The 23,859-nt window shown below is 35.1% G+C and overlaps 1 protein-coding gene across 8 annotated transcripts; it reads left to right on the top strand.

Moving 5' to 3' along the window:
* Positions 1-1,306: 1,306 nt before the first annotated feature.
* On the top strand, positions 1,307-22,307 carry LOC105032154 (ATP-dependent DNA helicase Q-like SIM). Of its 8 annotated transcripts, XM_073250229.1 has the most exons (17): positions 1,336-1,684; positions 3,185-4,011; positions 4,138-4,357; positions 4,453-4,563; positions 4,682-4,871; positions 6,250-6,598; positions 8,948-9,141; positions 10,439-10,495; positions 11,305-11,385; positions 12,849-12,936; positions 13,694-13,793; positions 13,890-13,973; positions 16,474-16,561; positions 17,986-18,102; positions 20,812-20,904; positions 21,578-21,849; positions 21,934-22,307. In XM_073250229.1, exons 2-17 carry the CDS (start codon positions 3,321-3,323, stop codon positions 21,938-21,940), a joined length of 2,742 nt encoding a protein of 913 aa, XP_073106330.1. In that variant the 5' UTR covers positions 1,336-1,684; positions 3,185-3,320; the 3' UTR covers positions 21,941-22,307. The 8 variants fall into 8 exon arrangements, 6 of the variants coding, with proteins under 6 accessions (XP_073106326.1, XP_073106330.1, XP_010904824.1 ...); XM_073250225.1 differs by lacking the exon at positions 1,336-1,684 and adding an exon at positions 1,307-1,328 and having other exon boundaries at positions 21,578-22,307; XM_010906522.4 differs by having other exon boundaries at positions 12,849-12,912; positions 21,578-22,307.
* The last annotated feature ends 1,552 nt before the right edge of the window (positions 22,308-23,859 follow it).

Here is a 23,859-nt window from a genome sequence, read left to right as displayed (position 1 = left end):
GACGTGATAGAGATCATCCCACGTATCTTTTGCTTTTCTAGCATAAGCTACACTCTTATGCACACTCTTGTCGAGGGAGTTGAAAATCCATGAAATAATCATGGAGTTGCAGATGTCCCATGCTCCGAACTCCGGAGCATTTTGACTCGGTTCCTTCAACGATCCATCGACAAACCTCAGTTTGTTTTGGCACACAATGCATTCTTCATTGCACGTAACCACCTCGGATAATTATCTCTATTGAGAAGACAGGAGACCAGCACGTTACTAGGATTATCAGAGGAATTCAGATAACATGGTGACGTGGTGTCGCTCGCCTTGTTCTCGGGCATGCTGCTGTCGACAAATGAAGTTGGTGGATTTAGAGTTTTGGGGTCTCGGGATCAACGCTTTGATACCTATAAAATTGGATCTGGTCTTAGAATTGTTGGGATTGCTTCGTTCATCTAATAAATGGTACAAAGCTATATACAACTAAAAATATTAGATCTGGATGGTAATAAACCAACCAACGTCATTATAAATTCTACCTTAGAAATAAAAAATAATAATAATAAATTAAAAAATAGGGGATAGAAACAAATCCTGCTATAGAGTATACAACAAACTAACTATCTATGGATGAATATCACCACTAATATGTTAAAAATGCATTTATGTTGGGAGCAGAAAAAAAAAAAAGTAAGTAGATATTTTAATATTTAAAATCATCCAATATCAAATTTAAAAATTATAAGATATTCATAATTTATTTTATATTATTATTTTTTAATATTTTTATTTAATAGCCACCTTCTATCGTTTCTGTCGTTGTCCTCCTCTCCCCATCACCCGCATCAGATTTTGCCCTCCAATCTCCTTCAGATCAGACCTTCACAGAATAAATTAAATTAAATATTATTTAAAAAAATTACATCCCTTCCACCGCACGGGATTATAACCTAGCCTAGCCTATCAAGGTAGTGGTTAAAGCTTCGGTTGAGCCCGGACCGCCCGCAAGCAATGACACCAACCAAATTGTCCTAACAGCAAGAGAGACGCGTGAGCTGAGTTCCATCGGATGAACCTTGTAACCACGTGGAAAAAAATATATATTTTTTTAAAAAAAATGAAAGGGTACATACTGCTTTCGGTCCCTCAAATACGGGTCAAGCAAGAAAAACCGGATCTGATGCTGAACCGGTATCGACTCGCGGTTCGGTTCACAAGGTTCGCCTGTTTCCTCTCCGGTGCAGTTTATAGTTGAAACCGGTTTACCATTCAGTGGACCGTCTCTGCCCCTAACTCGCTCCCCACAGGGGCACCGGAATAAGACGCCAAGAACGGAGGTACGCTCCCCTCCCCCCACCTCTCCCGCCCCTCTCATATGCCCCACCGCCGACCACAGTAAACCGCCCTTTCCTCCCCGAAACCCTAGTCGGGCCAGCGATCTCCGTCGCTTTCACGTTTTTTCTCAGCGCACCGCCGCCGTCGTGGCTCAGGGCCCATCCACTCCCCCAATCCCTTCGCCGCTCCCGCAAGCTCTTGTCTCTCCCTTCGGCCTACGCCCCATCACTCGGCAATCCCAAACCCCAATCCCCGGTGAGACCTTCCAATGAATTCAATCTTGGTCGAACAGGCCGATCCACGACGGTCGGAGCGGTTCTTGCGGTGGTCGGAGCGGACAAACGATTTGGCTTATATGGTTCGTTTTGCTCTTACGCCCCTCAAAAGCCCCTTATTTATTTCTGTACAGTTAAAATAACATAATTTACATTCATGTTGCGTAGCATTTTTTTTACTTCCATCATTCAAAATTTCAAACCTCAATTTGGTTGAATGAATGAAAGTTAATTGAACTTGTTCATTGGCTATTTTGTTTTTTAAGTTATACATGTAACTTTCGAGGATTCTGAGAAAAACATTTGACGCATCTGTGCGTGCTTACGTACCTATATAGTCTACAGGCACATACAAACAATGCATGTTAATTCTAAAAAGGGGGAAAGGAAAAATTTATGAAATTTTGACGATAACAATGTAAAATGAAACATGGAAGTAGCGTTTGAGGGGTGGATAACAGTAATTAAGGTGAAATAAGATGTTAATATTATTTCTTATCTGGAGGATGTCACTTATGCACATTTCAGATTATTTTTGAGTGCATTTATGCAAGTTTTAGACGTTCAGATGGACATTTATGCTTTCATGTTTCAAGGGGTACAAAAGAAAAAAAGCACTTTCTCAAGAGTATATATCCAAAACACCAAATTCTTTGCAAACCCTTTGGGTACTATTCATGGAGAGTGATTATCATCAAGAAGTTATTTGTAAACGAAAGGTTTCAATCATGCTGTTATCCGGCTGGAAATTCCTAATTGATTGTATTTTTCTTGGTAGATCATGGTTTTTAAGCTGTTGTAACAAGAAATAATGGCTGATAACAGCAAAGTAGCAGTTCTATTTGACAAAATAATTGGTTCAAAGATGAACAAGATACATCTGATAATATCGTTTAACCATGTGCTTACGAGAAAAACAATGACCATTACAATGTTTTAATGGCTATCCTAATGGTTTCGGAGGGGGCTCTTCAAGGAAAAACAAAAAACAAGCCATCACTTGACCATTATATTTTCTTATAATGGGCATTAATGATAAATAAGAGTGTTACTCTACATTTCCACTGTTCAAATAAATAAAATAATATATCCTTTGTATATTCAAACCTCTTGGCCAGCTGAAAAAATTTATTTTAGTCAGTGAACAATCGCTTGAGCAGAAAATGCCAATATTATCCCTATAATTTTCCATTACCATTACAGCGGTCATTGTTTTATATCTGAACCCAGAAATAATTGGCTGAGCTGCCAAATATTGGCTTCTATATCTATTATAATGGTAAATAATGGTTTCAGAGAGGTCCACTATTTGGTGATATTGGCATCATTGAAACCTTACTTACAACTAGTAATGTGAGGAAGCTGAAGAAACACATCATATAAATATGCTTTATCTGAAGATTTATCAGACAGCAGGCAATTGATTTTAACATATTTCTGTTTCTTGGCTTTGTCTCCAGGCATCTCCAACAATCCCAGCTTTCGCTAGCTCCATTGCTAGCTAAAGTGCTCAGCTTTTGCTTTGCTATTAAATTGCTTAACTCATGATTCAATGGCTAACCTTGACTGGCATTTGTTTTCAGCTATTCATTGATTACCGTTCCTTGGTGACCTGGAGTTGTGAATAAGAGATCCAAATATCCAGCTGAGGTGTATGAATTGCCTGACTATGAGCTTGTTTCAGAACCCTGAGTTTTTCTGAGTGAGAGAGTTACAACAATGGGAGGAAATGATGTTTTTGCTGATCACATCATTGCTGAATTACTTGATATGGGCTTTGAGTTTGCAAAAGCTATAGAAGCTATAGAAGCTGTAGGCCCATGCCTTGATGATGCAGTAGAATTCATCTTAAATGGTTCTTGTGATAGCAAAATGGCTAAAAATGGACAGGTTTCAAGTAATTTTACTAGCTTCACTGGTCAAAGGCATTCTTTGGGCAAAGGTGTCATGTCATCACATACTTCAAATAGGATGAAACAGTCAAGCATAACAGACCATATTCCTTCATTTGGTAGAACAAAAAGAAGTGTTTCCCACAGTGCTTCTGGCACTTCCTTTTCCGGAATGAAAAGTTTAAGGTCTAGCAATTTAGATCACCAGAAAGTCTCTGATGTTTGTATGAATTCTAATCTGGAGCCTGCATCCCAAGCTTTTCAACAAGATGTGCAAACTCATGCGCCTCCCATAGAGTTAAAGGAGTTGGCACAAGAAAATGGAAGCTTTCAGAGTGAACAGATTTCACATTTCTGCAACTTTGAAAATGAAGACCCTGAATTGGACTGGGAAAGCAAAGTTAGTAGTATTTTACGAAAGCATTTTGGATTTTCATTGTTGAAGGGTTTCCAGAAGGAAGCTTTGGAGGCTTGGTTAGCTCGTAGGGATTGTCTAGTTCTCGCTGCCACAGGAGCTGGTATTTTACCTTTTCTTTAAAAAGAAATATCTTCGACAGCTGTATCATACACATGATCATGAATATGCTTTTGAAGCTATTTAATATATGATCATCTTGCATCTGAATCAGCTACTGATTGTGCAGGCAAGTCTCTCTGCTTTCAGATTCCAGCATTATTGACTGGGAAGATTGTGATTGTGATTTCACCCTTAATTAGTTTGATGCATGATCAATGTTTAAAGTTAGCCAAACATGGGATATCAGCATGCTTCCTGGGATCTGGACAACCTGATAAAAGTGTTCAGTGCAAAGCCATGAAGGGTATGTATAGGATAGTATATGTTTGCCCTGAGACAATACTAAGGTACAAACCTTACTCCTTTTGCCTGATTCATGCTCTTAGTATGGTTATTTACTTATTTCTGTATACACTGATAGTATGGAACTATCTTCATACAGACTAATGGAGCCACTTAAAAGGCTGGCAGAAAATCCTGGGATTGCACTATTTGCAATTGATGAAGTTCATTGCATTTCTAAGTGGGGCCACGATTTTCGACCTGACTATGGGTATGACCTCCTGCTTGATGGCTTAGTTGACTATTTTGATGATTGGGTCCTGCCCTGTCTTAGACTGGAGAAGTAACAATATTTATTATCTTACATTGGTTCTTTCTATGTACGATAGGAAATTGTCAGTGTTGAGAGAAAACTTCAATGCCTGCAATTTGAAGTTCTTAAAGTTTGATATTCCATTGATGGCATTGACTGCTACTGCCACAATACCTGTTCGCGAAGACATTATCAAGTCATTGCACATGTCCAAGGAAGCAAAGATTGTACTGACTTCTTTTTTCCGACCAAATCTTCGATTTTCAGTAAGTTCCAGTTTTCACTTTCTGGATAACCAATAATTTTTCCCCTCAATTACCTAAAATATAGAATGGTTCATTCCCTGTATTTGCTGTTTATTAATATCTTGTAATGTGATGTTAACTTTTAATTGGTATCAGGCACATATTCTTTGCACAAATTGGTTTTCATTGAAATGTTGAAAAAGCCATACACAACCTTGCAAAATCGAGATCCTTCCACATATACCCACCATCAAGGCATCAATCTCCATTACTTGCCACTTGGACATCCCCCTTTCTCCCCTCCCAATACTTGTATATGTGTACATATGTAAACAATGGGAAAACAAACATGCAAATATGTTTTTGGATGAGAAATTAATTTTTAGCATGGTTGTTGAGTGTGACTCACAAAATAAAGTAACTATTGGTTAGATTGACCTATACTTCAACTTATTGGACTCTGTGTTGCAATACGGCTGATACTGTGGCACAGCAGCCCCAACCTGGTACTACAGGCACATGAAATGCTTCCCAATATCATGTTGATAGATGGCCAGTATGGTACAATTTAATACACCACGTAATAATATTGTTGTCCTTGTATGATGGTTAGTGCATGCTTTCCTCCTACCATGAAGGTATTCTAGAATTGTCAGGGTCAAAGCAGAATGGAACTTGATGGAGACAAATTGAAACCTGGATATGGATCATGGTTGGATGGTTCTAATGACGGATCATGTTAGGAGCATAAAAGGTGTTTGCAATATATGTTCCATCACTTCAAAATTGTGATAGTTAAGGGCCAAACATTAACTTTGAAATTACAAAGAAAGAAAAAAAGTTATCAGCCTGTTTTTCACTTTTAAAGAAACCACATCAACTAATCTAGAAAACAATCCTTTTCCCTTGCAAAAAGAATTCTTGGCTCAGTAACAGTCTTTTTTGAAGATTAATATTTTATTAGCAAGTAAAAAGAAAATTTGCTAGCATGGTTCTAAGTAGATTTCCTTTGAAAAATGTAACATTACAAGGGAGAGGATTTCCAGTGGTTACAAGGTACCACTTGGGATGTTGATTTCAACAAAGTGGAGTTTCCATCAGTATTTTCAAGTTCAGTATTTTATTACACTGTTTCTCTCATTTACGAGCTGAAAATGGTCTTTAAAATGATACATCTTGGGCAAAAGATGATAATAAGGGCTGTGGGCACTTGCAAGCATTACAAGTAGAGGTATTGATTTTGGCAGTGAATATCATGTGCATATGTAAGCTGCTAGTCACTTGACCTTTCTCATTAGCTGTTCTTCCTGCAACTTTCTTGTCAGATTGTAATTTTCAAAATGAAATGAAAATCATAGATCATGCTTTGCATTCTTACTCTTTTTCCCCATATTTGTAGGTAAAACATAGTGGGACTACTGCATCATCATATGAGAAAGATTTTCATGAACTAATAAAAACATACACTATGGCAAGGATGAGTAGGAAGAAAGGATCGAAACATGTTTTAAATGATGTAGAAGATGATTCTAACAGCTCGTGGAAGTCTTCAGATGATGGCATATATGATGAGAAAGGAAAGTTGGTAGCTGATGTCAAAAGTCTTGAGGATGATTACTTTTGTGAAGATAGTGACAATGCAAGTTCAGCAAATGAAGATTCTATTGTTCCCTCCAGGGAAAATCAACTGACAGTTGAATATCTGGAAGATGAGCTAGACTTTCCTCACAGTGTGGATGATTTTGATGGTAATGATATTCCACCATTTTTAGGATATCTTCTCTTGAATTCTGTTATCTATGTCAGTCTGCTGTAGCTTTTAAACATAGTTTCCTCAGTTTTTTCATTTTAAGTTACAGGTTCAACACCTTGGGCAAACTTTTCATTATTGTGTTCTGATTTTTTTAAAATGATGACTTTCCATGAATGAGATGTCAGTTAATATCTCAAACTTCTGTTCTTGATATGCTGAGTGGTATATATGCAGGTCCTTTGCAGGATCATAGACATGTGCATATGCATCTTCTTTTCATGATAAAAGCTACTCAAAAAGAATTGAATGTTATATTCTATTGTATAAACAATATATATTTGTTGGAAACATCTGTTTCAGTACACTGTAGTAGGACTGTATTACTCACACTCAATGTGTGCATGTTGCTATTAATTTGTTGGAATTCATGGCTGTATGAAAATATGTGAATGTGCTTCAGCCAGATCCCAGTTTCAATTGGTCTTGTGGAGTTTTGACTGTTTCTAAAGTTCTGTTCCAAATTTTTGAGCTTTAGTCAAAATAATTACGAAGAAGTCAATAAATGTTATCACATACTATTTCGTAATATTTTGTGTAATGTAGGTTTACGGTGAACTTAGTATTGTATAAAAAGATAATTGATAAAGTCTGGTGATAGTTGAAAATTTAATTATCAAACTAATGTTGTTCGAGAATTTGTTTTGTTTAACAATTGTGAAGCTTTTAGTGCCTAGTGTATTAAATGCTTTTTCATTATCATTTAGAGTAGTACCTGCAAGCATCTGGCATTTAACTAAATGCATGTAGTGGGACCATTCAACTGAGCTTGTTTTTTATATAGTATAATTTATTATATTCCTTTTATATAAAGTGTTAAAGACATGCTTGATTTTGTTCTCATGGTGTCTTGTTAATTTGTTCATACTAGTCTGAAAATTGTCACAAGTTTAATTGTTAAGGTACTTTAATAGGGGACCTCTATGGAGGCCTCAACCCATTAACGAAAAGCTACCTTTTTACTGAATTTCTTAAAACCAAAGTCCTAAATGCTTCTAATGCCAAAAAAATGAAAACGAAAAAAAAAAAAACCATTTTTACCGGAAGAAAATACTTCTTAAAGATCAAATTTATCATCCATGATCGAGCATTTGTTCTTTTGACCAAAACAAGAGGTGAAAATTGTTGGCATATTGAAATTTTCTAGCTAATTAAAGAAATGAATAAATGGCCTAAAAAATGATGGTTAGCATCGAGGTGCATTGTATCGACCCTACTGGCCATATCAAGATCCACTATCTCGGTATTGGATATCGTGTTGGTACCTTACTGGTTCGATACAGTACGATATGCATCATGTGTCAAAATAGCTCATAAATCATTTTCTCAAATTTTATTTTAATACACCTTGATACGGGTTGGTATGCACCTCGGTATGGGGTAGTACACCTCGATATAGGGCTCGTATCGACTCAAAATAGGGTTTCATATTGGTTTCCTCCTAGTACAGTATGGTACGCTCCATACTAGGTGGTACGCCAGAGCATGGTCCATATTCACGGTACCTTATTTGTATGGTACTGAAGTTTGGTTCGATATATGAGCCGAATTGATCCGTCCTAGTATAAATCAAGTGGAACTGACCCATATTGCCTGATTTTCGACAATACCAGGTTGAGAGTGAGGAAAAGTGTTGAAAGCCTATCTTACTACAGGATGCATTCTGCATCAAATTGGTAGTTTATCGGTGTGGTTCTTCGTATTGGTTTTGCAAACAATATGTCGAGCCGACAGAGGATCCATGATCAATTTTGTTTAGTTTCAACAAAAGTGGCCAAAGTCACTGAAAGCGAATTGAAACCATTGACAGAACTAACTGAAACTACCAAAGCAGATGGAAACCAAATTTAAGGGGTCAGTTCCAGCTAAAAAGGATTTTGCAATTATCAATAAAATATTTTACAGGATTTGTTTAAACCCATTTGGTTAACAAATTCATGTATAAAATTATTTTTGCAATGCATATGTATAACATTGGGTTTTTACAAGTAACATACACCAATAGCATTTCAATTGATAACTAAATATTAGGGTAAATAAAATTAGTGTAGGCTTATTATGTTGCTTCTAACCCTGTAGATATGAGAATCTAAACTGATGTTTATCAAGAAAATATGACAAATATTGGAATTGACAAAGTAATTTTTGAGGCCTTTCCTTGTAGTTTTGCTTTGGACTTTACCATCATAAGGTATGCTTAGTTATGTTCTCAATTTTGTTTATGTTTCTTCTCCAGCTTGTTTTCTGATTCTGATTACAAAATCAATCAATGCTTATTTTTTTGCAGTTTCTTGTGGAGAATTCCTTGGAACTTATCCAGCTGAGATCTCTGAGTTTTGTGGGGCATCTGAGGTATCTCATCTTCAAGGCTCTGTAGAACAAGGTCCTACGATTATATATGTGCCTACCAGAAAAGAAACAGTAATCTTAGCAGAATATCTCTGTAGATCTGGTGTTAGGGCTGCAGCATATCATGCAAAGGTATAATATTTGCTTTAGTTATAATGTGATATGTGCTTTTTAGTAGTGAGAATTGCCTAGATAAAGGATTTTAGAAACAGAATCCTTTAATTTACTTGATCTCATCTTTCATCATATCACCACCGTGTCCTGTAAGCCAGCACAAGTTTCACTATGTTATTGGGATATGAAACATCCTTGGGTAAATGGCAGTAGCTAGTAGAGATGAATATGGATACTTTTGAAAGCATTTGGTATTAATGGTCCTTCAAATGTGCAACTTCACTACGGGTGTGTTTGGTTCACAACCAGAATCGGAATCAGAATCAAAATTGGAATGGTTTGGAATGGGAATCAGAATGGCCATGTCCCCATCATGTTTGGTTCGTGATCAGAATTGGAATCAGAATCGGAATGGGATTTGAATACTATAGGAGATTAGGGATTGGATTTTGGAGGATTGAGGCATTCTCATTCCCCCTGAAATTGGAATGGAATCAGGCTCCTCCCAACCAAACCGCTTGAATGGTACTTCCTCATTCCTATTCCCATTCCATAGTCCATCTCCCCCAAACCAAACATGCCCTAAAGGATTTAGCTTTTATTTTCTTGCATTGTGTGCACATGGCTCATTCCTTAAATGACTAATACATGTTTCGCAACATTTTTTGATGAAATGGTTGAATCCAATCTCAAGTTCAAGTGTCTGCACTCTGTTAGTTTTGCCAAATTCAGATGGCTTTTGATGCTTTTTGCCAACTTCGGCAGTTTCTGGTGCTAACCTAAGCAGGTGGGTTTTCACAGCACATCTGAAACAAGTTGAGACTTAGGTTGGGATCTCATTAGATTGGCCAGCCAAAATCCAAAATGTGTTATTTTAGCAGAAAATTTTTAAACTATAGGCAAGAACCTGATTTCCCACCATCACGTAGTATCTTTCCATGCGTTGTGAGACTGGCCCTCAGCGTTGCAATATCTTGTTTTTCAGAAACTTTTGAGGTCCATTGTTTTCTTAGCTTTCTAGTTATGTTCTCATAAACTTGAGCGCCAAAAACTTTCTTACATGAAGATGGGGTACTATAGGGAATTTTTGGCAAATCATATCTCTTCTTATTAAATGGTAAAGGTCGAATTGCCCACTTATTGTTTTGGTCCTAGCCATACTAATTAAGAATTATCTCTCTGCTGTTAACTGTCACTGATTTAATTTTGCATATTCAGAATCTTTAGGATTGCATGCAACCTTGTTCTGTTGTTAGCAGCCTTTCAGCACTAAGATACTAATCAAATTGTATATTTTTGCATGAACAATTTGCAGATGTCCAAAACCCATCTGAGACATGTCCATGAAGAATTTCATCAAAACTTGTTGGAGGTAATCTGGATTAGATAGCATGGTTGATTATTTAGTGTACAGTGGATGTTGCAGAATTTACTCCACAGGCTTATGCTAGAGTAGTTTATGCCATATTAAGGTTGCCGATCTAATAAACATGATTTCTTTACATATTTCTAGTACTAGTAGTCCTATCTCCATCTCAGATATTTTTCTTCTAACCTAGTTTTATTTTCATAGTAAAGAGATCACTAGCATATTACCATAGACTTTCACCTTTTTATGATAAACTGTAGTCAATAGCCCTACATCTAGTTTCCCAGTAATATCCAAGTTGGAAGGTTTTTGCAACCAGGGGCTTGTGTCGCCATTGATCTCATCCAGTGCATTTTGTCTTTTTTAACAATGATAAATCTCCTTAGGGCTATGATACTTTGACCATATGACTTCTGACAGTTAGTCAAGTTGCATGATAAATTTTCTTTACATCAAGTATTAGTTCTGTGATGCTAAAAACAAAAAATCTTAACCTATGTTATCTATGTCTTGATTCAATTACCAATATTTGTTTTTTTCCTTCTATACATATTATGTCTCCCCTAAGTAACCTCTACTTGGTTTTTTGGTGGTTCTTAACTTCTTTGCTCTCATTTATCGTGGACTACAATATTAATGTGAACGTTGACTTGTATCAGTATGGATCAGCTCAGACAGAAAATAACATCAATTTTGTGTATATATTGTTTATATTGCAAGAATATTGATCAAGTTAACATACCTGAAAGTTGAAATTACATGCTTGCTGCTTCTAATTTTCTCCATTTCAAAATACTTGGAATTGGTTTCAGGTTGTTGTGGCTACAATTGCTTTTGGAATGGGAATTGATAAGTCTAGTGTTCGAAGAATCATCCACTATGGTTGGCCACAGGTGTGTATTCAGTTTCTTGATAAAAGATTACAGTAATCATTTTGAAAATAGCAGAAGACATATCTTATGTTTTTTTGCTTTATATACTTGTTTTCAAATCTCATTTTTATAATCCTCAAGCATAAATTCAACACTTCTGCCTATTCTGTTCAATTGCTGTTATCAGAATCTTTTCATGTCATATTTAGATCAACCAAGTTGGAACCATTAAGATTTTTGCTATGCATCTGAAAATGTTAATAGCATATGTTGTGATTTTATTTTGTCGTGCAAGCTAAGAGGGTCTAACACATCAACTCTGGAAATTCTATTTTTAGAACAATTGAAAAGGTGGAAGATAGTAAGAGTATTGTAGAATCAGTTGGTTGACTTCTTAAGCCAACACCTTTAATTCATAGGTGGTGATGGCTTTGTTTTTAGATTATATATGGTTCTAAAATTATTATGCTGGTCCACAGACAAAACCATACTCATTAGAGCCAGTACAGATAGGAATCAGCTGTAACGTACCAGTAATAGCCATTATCCTCCTTGTTCCATGAGATAGACAAGAGGATGATAAACTACATCTGTAATTAAGCACATAGCATCCTTTGTTAGATGCTTCACACATATGAATATGCATGCATATGTTATCCTCTTTTTTTTTTATTAAGCCAGTTAACTGAAAGTAGGTCAGAGGGTTTGAGATTGATACTTGGCAACTCTTTCTGACTTGGAAAGACTTGGTAGATATGTCAATGCCCAAGTCTGTTATCCATGCAATAATCCTCAATTCTTGAACAGATGGGATAACCAATACAGGGGGTTAAGTAGGGAAAGGGGAGGCCACTGATCTTGGAATCCTGTTTTGAGACACCGGAATCCTTATACGAATGGTGATTTCCAGAATCCCAGCTAACCTAAGAATCTGAAGCCAGTCACCTTCCCCAAGCCCCACCAAATCTTTTCACCACCTCATTTCTTCAGCAACTCCAACTTGTATATGGGATATCATACGTATATGGGAGTTGGATATTCAAACAGCAGCACAGAATCCTTCTCAGCCATGCACATCAGCAGTCTTTGTTTTGTTCATGCCATAGAGCAAAGAATACCTCAGTACCTATTTTTCCAGTTAATGTTCTTTTCTTGTTTGACATGTTATTTGGAACTTAATACTAAGCTTATCAAAGCCGTTCTATTTGACTCTCCTTTCGTTCTCTTGCATTGACCAACACAGTTCTTAGTTGACAACTTTGTATATAATTATGGTTGGAGTACTGCTGCTTCTTCCTAGTGATGCCAATGCAACTTATGCTTGAAAGAAATACTCATTGTTTAGTAGTTGTTGCTTGCATTTTAGTACTTTATACCAATTACGGCAGTTTTGTTATGGTGTCTCTTCTGCATTTTCTATGTAAGTTTTTTGATTTTTTAGTAATATCTTCTTCCATGATCATCTCATCTTGTTTTGGCTGCAGAGTTTGGATGCTTATTATCAAGAAGCTGGTCGAGCTGGAAGAGATGGAAAACTATCAGATTGCAGTATGTCCATGGATTATTTCAGTTGTAATTCACAGCTTAGCCTCTCTATCTCTCCATAAGAGTGACATGAGTTTTTCTGAAAAAAAACCTAAAGACAATAAGTTTTATGTGTGCTTATTATTTCAAATGCTTGCTTAACTAAGTTGATGTTAGTAATATGTGTTCCAGTGGTATCATATGGATTAAGGTGATTAAACTTAACTATAAAAGTGCTACAGTTCTGGCCATTTAGTTATTATGTTGGTAGTGGCTAGAATATACTTGAGTATGCCTTTCTTCTCTCCGCACAAAATGGAGTATACGTGGTTTGATAGCAATAGGTTATTGTCCCCTCAATTCTTGCATGTATAACATGATTTTTCCCCTTCTTTATCAATCTTTCCTTACAAAAGATACGTCTAATACTTTGCATATATCGCTGCACTGTTCGTGACTGCTTTCTAGGGATTTAAACATGACATTTACTTTGGATTGTCAGATTCAAACCCAAATGAATATATGATTTCTGGCTCGGAATCTATATTTAGTCCGAGGTATTCAGATCAAGTTTGCTTCTGAAAATGGGCTTGAATCTGGATGATCATATATGCGTCCAGAAATGATTGGAATTGGGGTTTTTATCTTTCTTTTATCATAGCTATATGCGACTAATCTTGGAATATATTATCAATTTAAAATTTTGTTGGAGACCTTATTACACATACAACTCAACTGTTTCCTTTTAACTCTGCCTATATATCTAACAGCGTACATCTAAATTTGTTTGGGATTTGTGGCACAGCTTTATATGCTAATTTATCAAGAATACCATCACTACTTCCTAGTCAAAGAAGTGAAGAACAGACAAAACAGGCATACAAAATGCTATCCGACTGCTTCCGGTAAATACTTCTTGACTTTTCTATCTTAAAAAAATCAGACTTTCCCATCTTTCCATCGTATGACTTGCATAAAAAGGTGTGTATGCTATTTTACAGATATGGTATGAATACTGCAACTTGCCGAGCTAGAGCACTAGTAAAATACTTCGGGGAAGAGTTTAGTTATGATAAATGCAACTTGTATGTTCATCTTCTTTTGCTCTCTCTCTCCCCCCCCCCATGTTATATACATGACTCCGAGTCAAACTAGCACAAGTATTAACTCCTATTGCCTCAAACATGTAGGTGACAATTAAGACAATTTAATTGGGAGTGAAAATTATGTCAGCAGTAGGTGTCTGTTCTCACAGAAATTTATTTATAATGTTGAGTTCTTGAAATGCTATACACCTCTTGTAGTTTATTAAATGGTCAAAACTCTGGGGTCAGTCTTTGAAATATTATTAGTTGAACTTTCTTGCTGCATTAACCTCTTTTGCATACCACTTTCATTTTATAATGGTATTCCTGAAGGTTCTTTTTCTGTAATGCTGGAGGCATTATTTATGAAAACAATTGTTGATTCTGATGAAAATTTATGTTAATATTTCTGTGCATATGCAATGGTATCTATATATCTCAATATGAAAGTTATTTACATGTCACAGGATGTTGATGGAAAACCTTTGCTCATATGAAAGTTATATAACTATTGGAAACAATAACATGATTACATTGGGCAAGTTAGAAATTATTTTATGAATCTTGCTTTTAGTTCCTCATATTTTCCATTAGTTTACATGTTTTAATGATAGGTAGAATTGGAGCTAGGTGGATGGAGTGGTGCTAGGTAACCAGCATAGAAGTCAGAAGGAAGAAGCTGTAGAAGTGCTAGGTAATCAACATAAAAGTCAAAAGGAAGAAGCTATGGAATAGAACAAAGGCTATTCTTGGTTTGAGTGTTGTGTGGCACTTAAGCTGAACACCGAAATGATGTGAATGGAAGGTGGATGGGTGGCATAAGTAGGATTGCATACATTAAAGGAAGCATAGGTGTTGAACCAATTAAGGCTCTGTTTGGGAGCTTTTGGAAGTAGAATTTTTACAAAAAGCTATTTGCTGTTTGGTAACCACATTTCTAAAGTGCCTTGAAATTTTAACATATGTTTGGTAACTAAAATAAAAAAATACTTTTGATATCATAAAATAAAAATAAAAGATATTGCATTGATTGTACAGTGGAGAATAATATAATATAATATATTAAAATATTATTATACTATATTATTTTATTATCATATAATATCACATAATATTGTAATATAATATAATATTATTATAAATATAATATAATTTATAATGTAATATAATATATTAGTTATAATCTAATGTAATAATATAATATAATATAATATAATATTTATTAAAATATTATTATGTTATATTGTATTATTATAACATAATAATATTATAATAGATTATATTATATGCCTATAACATAAATATTATTATATTTTAAAATATTATTTTATTGTATAATATTATTATCATATAATGTAATATAATAATATAATATTATTATAATTATGATGTAATATATAATGTAATAAAATATAATGGATTATAATCTAATAATAAACTATAATATAACAGATTATATTATATTATTATAATATAATAATATTATATTATTAATAAATATTATTATATCAAATTATATTTAAATAATATAATAATAGTTTATATTATATGTTTATTATAATATAATATTAATATTATATAATAATATTATATTAATTTATTATTATCTTATATTATATTTATAGTATAATAATATAGTACGATATTAGATTTGTTAGTGGATATTTTGGTCATTAAAAAATTTTTATTTAAATCAAAACAACTTCTCGACATTAGCTAGAAAGCATTTTTGAGGAAAGCTTCAAAATATAGCTTTCCCCAAGTAGATCTTTTTAGCTTTCTGGTAAAACAAAAACAGCTTTCCGATTTTTTACCAAACATTATCATACCATCCAAAAGTACTTTCTGATACTCTAAAAGCTTAGCCAAATAGGACCTAAGAAAGTAGTGAGTTGATATGAATGCAGAAAGAAGGATGATCTAAGGTAGGACGCATGAAAGAGAGGTTTTGGAGAAGCTTGAGATGAAGATAGATGTAGCTCTTGGTAGACACAACTTTCTAAGAAGGATTTTAAAGAACTCCAAAATCCAAGCAGTTAATGATTATACTTATGGTCGAGGTTTCGTAAGTGTGTGCATGCAGTTTCTTTCTAAGTTTGGCTAGCATCACAGTTCGTTGTCATTAAAAATGTTAGAGTTGACTTCTTATTAAGTAATAATGTTCTAAAATGTGACTTGCATCTATCTTTCCTTAGTTACTTGAGGTTGGATTTTATCTGCCAATGTAATAGGAATGAATCATACCATAAAACATAGGTCATCAGATCATATCAGTCATGGATCATAAGTTCATTTTAATTATATTAACTGGGAACTAGATCATGTTCATTATATTCAAATAAAGAGTAAAGAACTTTAAATGTAGCTTTTACAAGATTCCCTCCTTAATTCCTTTTTTGTGTGTAGCATGCTATTTGTCTTTACATTGTTCATCTTCTCTTTTAGGCTTTTCTTCTTTTTCTCTTAGGAAAAAAAAAAAAAAAACACTTGTGGTGTGCAGGTGTGACATCTGTGTTACTGGGGTTCCTGAAATGCAAAATCTGAAGGAGGAAGCAGATATTTTTTTGCTGTTTCTCAGAGCTGAATGCGTGAGATTTTGTAGCACTTACATACTATGTAATATGTATTATCTGCATTTTATATTTAATCATCTACCCTTTCTTTGGTTCAGAGTTCGCTTTCTTGCAAGAATGGTTTTCCATTATAGTAGTTAATATTATCATCTCTGTTACAAACAAGCTAGCAGGCATTGTACATGTTATCTGTTATGCTTATGGATTAGTTAGTGAGAGCTGCAGAAAATATATTTCTTTTTAACATAGAGTTTAAAGGAGCTACTCTTGCATCCAAAAAAAGTATTGGCTTAAAATTCTCAAGTTTTTGTTGCAAAAATAGAAGTTCCAGGTTCAGAATTTGTAAATACTTTTTTCTCTTGATTGAAAAGCATTAACAGTAAAAAAGATATGCTGCCTACATTCTAAAAAATGTATTTTGCTGACCATCTATTTTTCTATTGTTTTATTTATTCATTTTGTTCACTAATTATATTGGTTTAAATTATTACTGCTCAACAGTAAGAGTTTTCTTGTTATGATAAGCAGCAGCAAGATTTATTTTAAATGCATCCATCCAGATTTTATGTGCCTAGTTTTTTTTTTTTTTGATCAAATTTGCTACCCTAAATCTCCATTCCTCAAATATTTTGCAGTTTTTACATTGAAATTAACATCTATGAACTTAATGACAAGTATATGATAGTGAAGATTTCTTCCTCATTGATTCTTTAGTTGCATGCAACTGTGTTTTGCTGAGTGAAAGCGACATGAATTAGTTTGTGTCTGTGTATATGTGTGCATGGGAACTTGTCTAATGATTCTTGGGCAAAAGTAACATTGGTTTTGCAATGCTCCCCTCCCCACCCCCACCTCTGCACTTTCCATGGGGTAAAAGAATAAAAGAAAAAAGAGAAAAGTTCATGCCCAAGTACAGAAGTGCATCATGGGCCATCCAAATCAATAATCCACAACATTTATCCGAATATGCATTTGTTAAAACAATTTTGCACAAAAATTCAAGTGGTTAGGAACCTACGATACTTACCAAATATTCTACTAAGCTAAATATCTTTATTGTTGTTTAGAAATTATTCAACTCATGACTACTTGATGCATAGGTAAAAACCAGCCACTATGGTATACTCTTAAGCACCTTGCCATAAATCTTTGAGTTAGTTACACTCCTAAATCCTATATAACCTGTAAACATATAATTTTAGTCTACATTTATAATTGTTTATTAATCTTCAGATTATGTTTCAGAAAGAAATTTCTTATGCATAGGTTCTTCGTTTTGGTCTAGTAAGGCTTCTTACATTAGCATATGTTCCTCTATTAAGAAAAAATGTCTAAGATTTATGCTCACAGAGATGTAACTTAGTGCTATTTGTTTGTGCTATGCATGTTGGATATGCAATGTTTAATTATATAGCATCTATATTTGTTCTTCTTTTCAGGGGTCTTCAAGTATTAGCCCTGTATCACATGGTGGTGCAGTATATAGTGGATCTGGTAGCAGGAGGTTCATTGAGAAGCCCAACTTCAAGATGGTCATTGCTAAAATAAGGGAACAGGTTTGTATTGAGTATACCATGACTTACATATGCAAAGTTAGGGAGACCGATCTCAAATTGATTTAGGCAAACTGTCTGGAGAGCATTTGAAACGTTCATTGTAAAACATGGGATCCCTATAAAGATTTTGAAACTGCTGCTTTTAGGTCTATATTTCACACTTACTAAATGAGGTTTATCATCAGAAATGTCTTCTTAATTAACAACATGACATTAGTCTATCATTAAATATGTATCTAATCATTAGCATAGAGAAAAAGAGAAAAGAACAAGTGTGGGAGGTCAACTTTATGAATCCTTTTTCATGGTTTGTTCCTGTTAAAAGGCTAGATCCTTTGTCAATGCCAGCTATCATGTGCATAGAATTCACTAGCATTAGCATAAAAATATCAAGATTTGATGCATAATTGATATTTCTTTTTGTGGCAATTATTGTCCTGGACTTGTCAACCCGCCCTCACACACCTGAAGTTAATGGTTTTGGGCGAGGGTGTTTTCTAATTGGGTTTGGTATGCGTTAGCCAAGACCAACCCGATTATAAATGAGTCAGTTTTGGGTTTGGTCCTCCCAACTTGATGGATCACCTTGAACTTAACAAACCTTTAAAATCCATTCCCAAACCCCTTGAGACAGTGGTAATTGTTTGATGGGTTATGACCTAATCAAAGACTAGTTCAGAGGATTAAGGAGGTCGCATAACTAATGGTTGAAGCGATAAAAAGATGCCTAAGAAAAGAGGAGGGTACAACATTTTTAAGATTTAACACATTTGCTTTTTCAGTTTCATTTTTTCTTCTTTCTTAGCTATTTGATAATAAACTCCCTATATTTAGTCCCATTTTAGTTTTATTTACAAATACATGATTGAAAAGTGAAGCACTAATTTGGTTGGCGGGTTGGGTATGGGTCCATCTATCACAAATGATTTGGTTATCAGCTAACTTGACTAATTTCCAGCCTACTATTTCTATGATCTTAAGATTGTTATTAATGATAACAGTAATTTATCATGCCTTTTTTTATTGAAAAAACCAAACAGACATGAGGGTGTACTTTGCTATTTTTCATTTAGAACGAGTTTTAAAACCCTATCATGTGTACCATGCGATGCCATGACTCATTAAGAAATAAAAAAAGGGGGTGGGCAGAAGCATGTACATGCACGCATGAGAGAGAGAGAGAGAGAGAGAGAGAGAGAGAGCACTAAGCCCGTGCTCCCTACTTGGTCCTCGGTCCAGCACCCTCTACCAATTTAAGGTTACCATAATTACACTCTAGTAATTCTGGCAAATTTGGTGCCCAAAAAAAAAAAACCTTTTCCATCTAAACAATGCACCCAACTCCGTCTTATCTTTTATAGACACAAGAAAAACTGAAACTTTTACTCAGAATATTTAGTTATTTATCTTGGAAACCAAAAAGAAACTAGAAAAAAAATTCCCAAGCAACATACTAGTTCACAAAGCAAGCCTTTAATAACAACTTTGTTTACTTTTTAAGATGTATTTGGATGCAGGGGTACCTTGTCTAGTTGGTATCTCATTCGTAGATGGGAACTGTAACTTTGTGTTGAATTCATAAAGAGAAAGTAGCCACAGGAAAAGAGAAGTGATCAGCGAGGTTATGATTTTGCAATCCTAATATTTTACAATACTGCAAACTGCATTTTAAATGGGTTGCAATCCCTGTATAAAGTTAAGCCCTCCAATATTACAGTTCCAAGTATATCTATCATTTTTATATGGGTTACTCAAACCACAAGTCAGGCTCCCAAACAAGCACTGGCAAACTAGTAGAAAAGACAATGACAACTGCTTGAAGTTTTGAACATTTCAATCAGGGACTGCACCTCATTTTGTCAGTCTCCATACTATTTCAGAACTTGTTCTCTTTAAGGTGTTAATTTCACAGTTATCGGACCCAAATTAGAGTTCTTTTTCCCCTGATTGGAAAATTGACATATAGTTAAAGGAGTGTACATTTATCATCTGGAGGACCTTATTCTGCACTGTCCTATGATGCAAGGCAAATAAATATACAAATCATCTGTCGCCCTTGTATGTACTTTGTTTATGCACTTTGCCTTCTCACTATCACTTCCTTTTTATCGTTGACTTTGTAAGATTTCTGAATGATGTACTCATAGCCCTGCTGCTATGGCAATTACGTAACTAGATTTTTGATTTACAAAGGAATAACAAAATAACAAGATACTGCATCATCGAGGTTAGATTGATGAACAAGTTATGGTTAGCCCTTATTTCTACCAACTTATCAGAAGCCATTAGAATTATACAAGATAAACAAGGCAAAAAAAATATAATCCCACTTGTATGGGGTTGCCTATATGGATCTAGATAGGATCCATTGAAGTCTGAGAACTATATACCACCATCTTTTAATGTATAAATTGGTGCTGAGGACTTGGTAAAGGCAACATTAGGCAAGAGAGAGAACTGCAATGGAAACCTAGAAATTTAGTTATTGCATGTGGAGTAGACAGAGCCAAGAAGGCAATATTTGGCAGAGGGAATTATAGTTATTTTTGAGCTGCAATTGCATGCTGCTCCCTAATTAGATGTTGACAAAAGAATTGTACTTCAAGTTGCATCGGTACTGCTAACTGTTTTTAAATTTAAGTGCATAAGATATCAGTTCTTCTTCTGATGTTTCTAACTAGATCTTGTGATCTCATGACCTGTGTACAGTTCCATAAGTTTGCTGCAAGTGATCAATTATGGTGGCGAGGTCTTGCACGCATATTGGAAAATGTGGGATATGTTAGAGAAGGAGATACCTTGGTAAGCACTTGATATTGCAACAGCTCTGTACAGTTAATCCTCCAAATGTTAGGCATTTTTTACATCTGAAAGAAATATTTTCTTGTTCAGTTGTTGCATGTTTTAGTGTTCTTATTGGTATTATCATTAGATGAGGCTTCAACTCTCATCTGTCAAGAACCGACACATAACCATTGGCATTCTAATGTTATTGCTAAGCAGTAAACTGATGCTAAGAACAAACCATGATGAAATGAGTATATACAGTGAGAGAACCTGCTGCAATGAATAATGATTAGGAAGACACACTATGAGCACTACTGGATAGCTGAAGGACTCTATTGAAGTACCATCAAAAAGGACTCTATTGAAGAAAATGTTAATGTAAATTCAGGCAGTGTGGCTAAGGTCTCCAATCTGCCCTGTTTGTACAATAACCCTGTCACGGACACATGGAGATATATATAGATATGCACACGTCCATGCAAGCATACAGACTCACTCAGATATATAAGCATGTTCATTCATGTCTGTCTACAGAAACACAAACTCATACAATTTATATGACTATTTTAATAGAGTGATTGAGACAGCACCTACCTAAATTTGAGAAGAAAGTCCTCGAATACATGGTTATACGTATCTTAGACTGATGACTTATTTATGGTCTAATTTTATGGTTGTATATTTGCAGCCCCACGTTTGTATACGGTACCCAGAGCTAACGGACTTGGGATTGCGATTTCTGCATTCCGAGTCAGAGAAAACTTTGTATGCATACCCTGAAGCAGACATGTTACTATCAGTGCAAAAGCACAAGCCATACGCTTCTTTCTCAGAGTGGGGACGAGGGTGGGCAGACCCTGAGATCCGGCGCCAGCGACTACGAGGGAAAAAAATTGGGGCAAGGAAAAGGAAAAGACACTCTAGGAAGCATCATCAGGATCTGAACACAGTCAGAGGAAGGTTAACAGCAAAACTTTCAAAATGTAAACATTAAGGGATAACAGATGATTGCTCGAATTCATGATTGTTCCATTATTGCTTTAGGATGTAGAAAGGCAAGAGAGGATCGAGCACAAGCCTTTTATCATTATAGGTCCATGGCATCATCGAAGGAAGGTGGTTCTTTTACCGTAATATATGTCAAAAAGTGGAATATTCCGCTTTGATCAGTGGCGTGGTGACTGCCACAAAAGCACAACCCTATTCAAAAATTTCATTCATTGTATTATCAATTTTCAAGTGACATTTGGCTGATTTTTTTTTCCTTTTTCATTTCTTCTTCTTCCTTTTTTTTTTTTGAAGAAGAAGAAGAAAGTGGGTCAACCTTTTCTGGTTCTTGTATTGTAACTTTATAAGAATGATTACAGGGAAGTTTTTCTGCAACTGCCAAGCAAAGGGTAGTTGTTTGATGTTGTATCGTGCTTCCATCTTCCACCTTTGCTTCATTACCAGTCTCCCTTATGCAATTTAAGATTTATAAGAGTCCCAAGCTTCCACTAGGAGTCTGAATGACAGCAACTATTAATGGCATTATATAGATCTCATGAGCGTTTGTACTTAAATGTACCTGATGGCATCTAGTACTGTAAGCAGTCCTATTGATTGAAAATCATGCTATTTCTGAGACTAGGATCGATTTTGTAAATTCTGGTGCAATCTACTTAGTTTTAATAAAACGATAGAACATTAAGTGATGCTACTTCGTTTACCAATATGTGACCATTACGTTTTTGCTTGCATCGCGAAGAGTGAGTGTTGCTGATATGGTGGATTTGTTCACTCTGGTATTTATGTCTCTAACTTGTGCCTGCAGTTTTTGGTACTCCGTATAGATGCTAGACCTTGAAGTAGTCGTTCAGAATTAAGCCCGATATTACACAAATGGTTCAGCCACTATGGTTTTTCCTTTTTGTGATTATGTATCTTCATTCCTCAAGTATTTCTAGCTAGGATCATATCTGATGTTATTCCAAGTTTCTCCCTGTTCTTCCTTGCATCCTCTATCCAGATTAATGTAGATCGTCTTCCTCATTTAGATTATTTTAGATTGATTTAAATCTTCTTCTTCGTCTCTCAACCTTCCACACAAACTACAAACCTTCTTTGCGGTACAGAACATAGCAGAGGACCCTTCAGTCAGATATCTATTGTTAAAAATATACCCTATTTCCTTTAACCATCTATTTCAACTGCAAATGTGATGATGCATTGGGAATGGCGGTAAACCCTGTCCCCTCATTCCCTCTTCCTCAATGCTAGTGCTATCATTGAATTTGAGAGTTGCTGCTAAGCACTTTTTTTGTCATAATTTTAAGTAAATTATTAGAAGTTTGATCCTAATGTCTTGCCTCCTTGAAACGAGGTCAAGTGGTGAATGTTTGAGTCATGCTGAGAGAGCTATCTAGAGTTCTTGGAAAATTATTGCTGTCCCTTAATAGGGTTTCTCTGGTGGAGTCCTAATAGTTTGGAAGAAAGCAATTAGGGAGTTAGATTTCTTCAAACTACAATTAACAGATAGTGTTTGGGCTGGTCTTCAACCTTATTGTTATCATAACTGCTAAGGACGATGAGGGCAAAGCTTTTAATGTGGATTGTGATATTAGAGAGCTTCGATTATTTATGTGAATCTATTCAAAACAATCAAATTAATGTGATTGATGGATGAAAATGAGGATGTTGAATATATTATAATTAACTATAAGCGGACCAAGTATGACATCTAACTTGTGATGAGCTCCATATTACTTTGCAGCCTTCTAATGTTCAGAACTTAATCTAATTTATAGCAAGCAAACAAATTGTTAACGATATTTGAAAAGTATTATTTGTTACTCTGGTTGGCTATTTGGTCTTCTAGGAATCTAAGAGTGTTTCAAAATTTTTTATTCATATGGCACCTCAGATATGGAATTCGGCTAAGATGCCAGGTTCTACATTCTCCATTGCCGCCCCAGTGAGTTCAATGGCTTC

The sequence above is a fragment of the Elaeis guineensis genome, chromosome 1 (genome assembly GCF_000442705.2).
Source record: "Elaeis guineensis isolate ETL-2024a chromosome 1, EG11, whole genome shotgun sequence".
In the NCBI taxonomy this organism is placed as follows: domain Eukaryota; kingdom Viridiplantae; phylum Streptophyta; class Magnoliopsida; order Arecales; family Arecaceae; genus Elaeis; species Elaeis guineensis.
The sequence above is the reverse complement of the archived record's forward strand: the minus strand, read 5'-3'. Positions and strand labels throughout refer to the sequence as shown.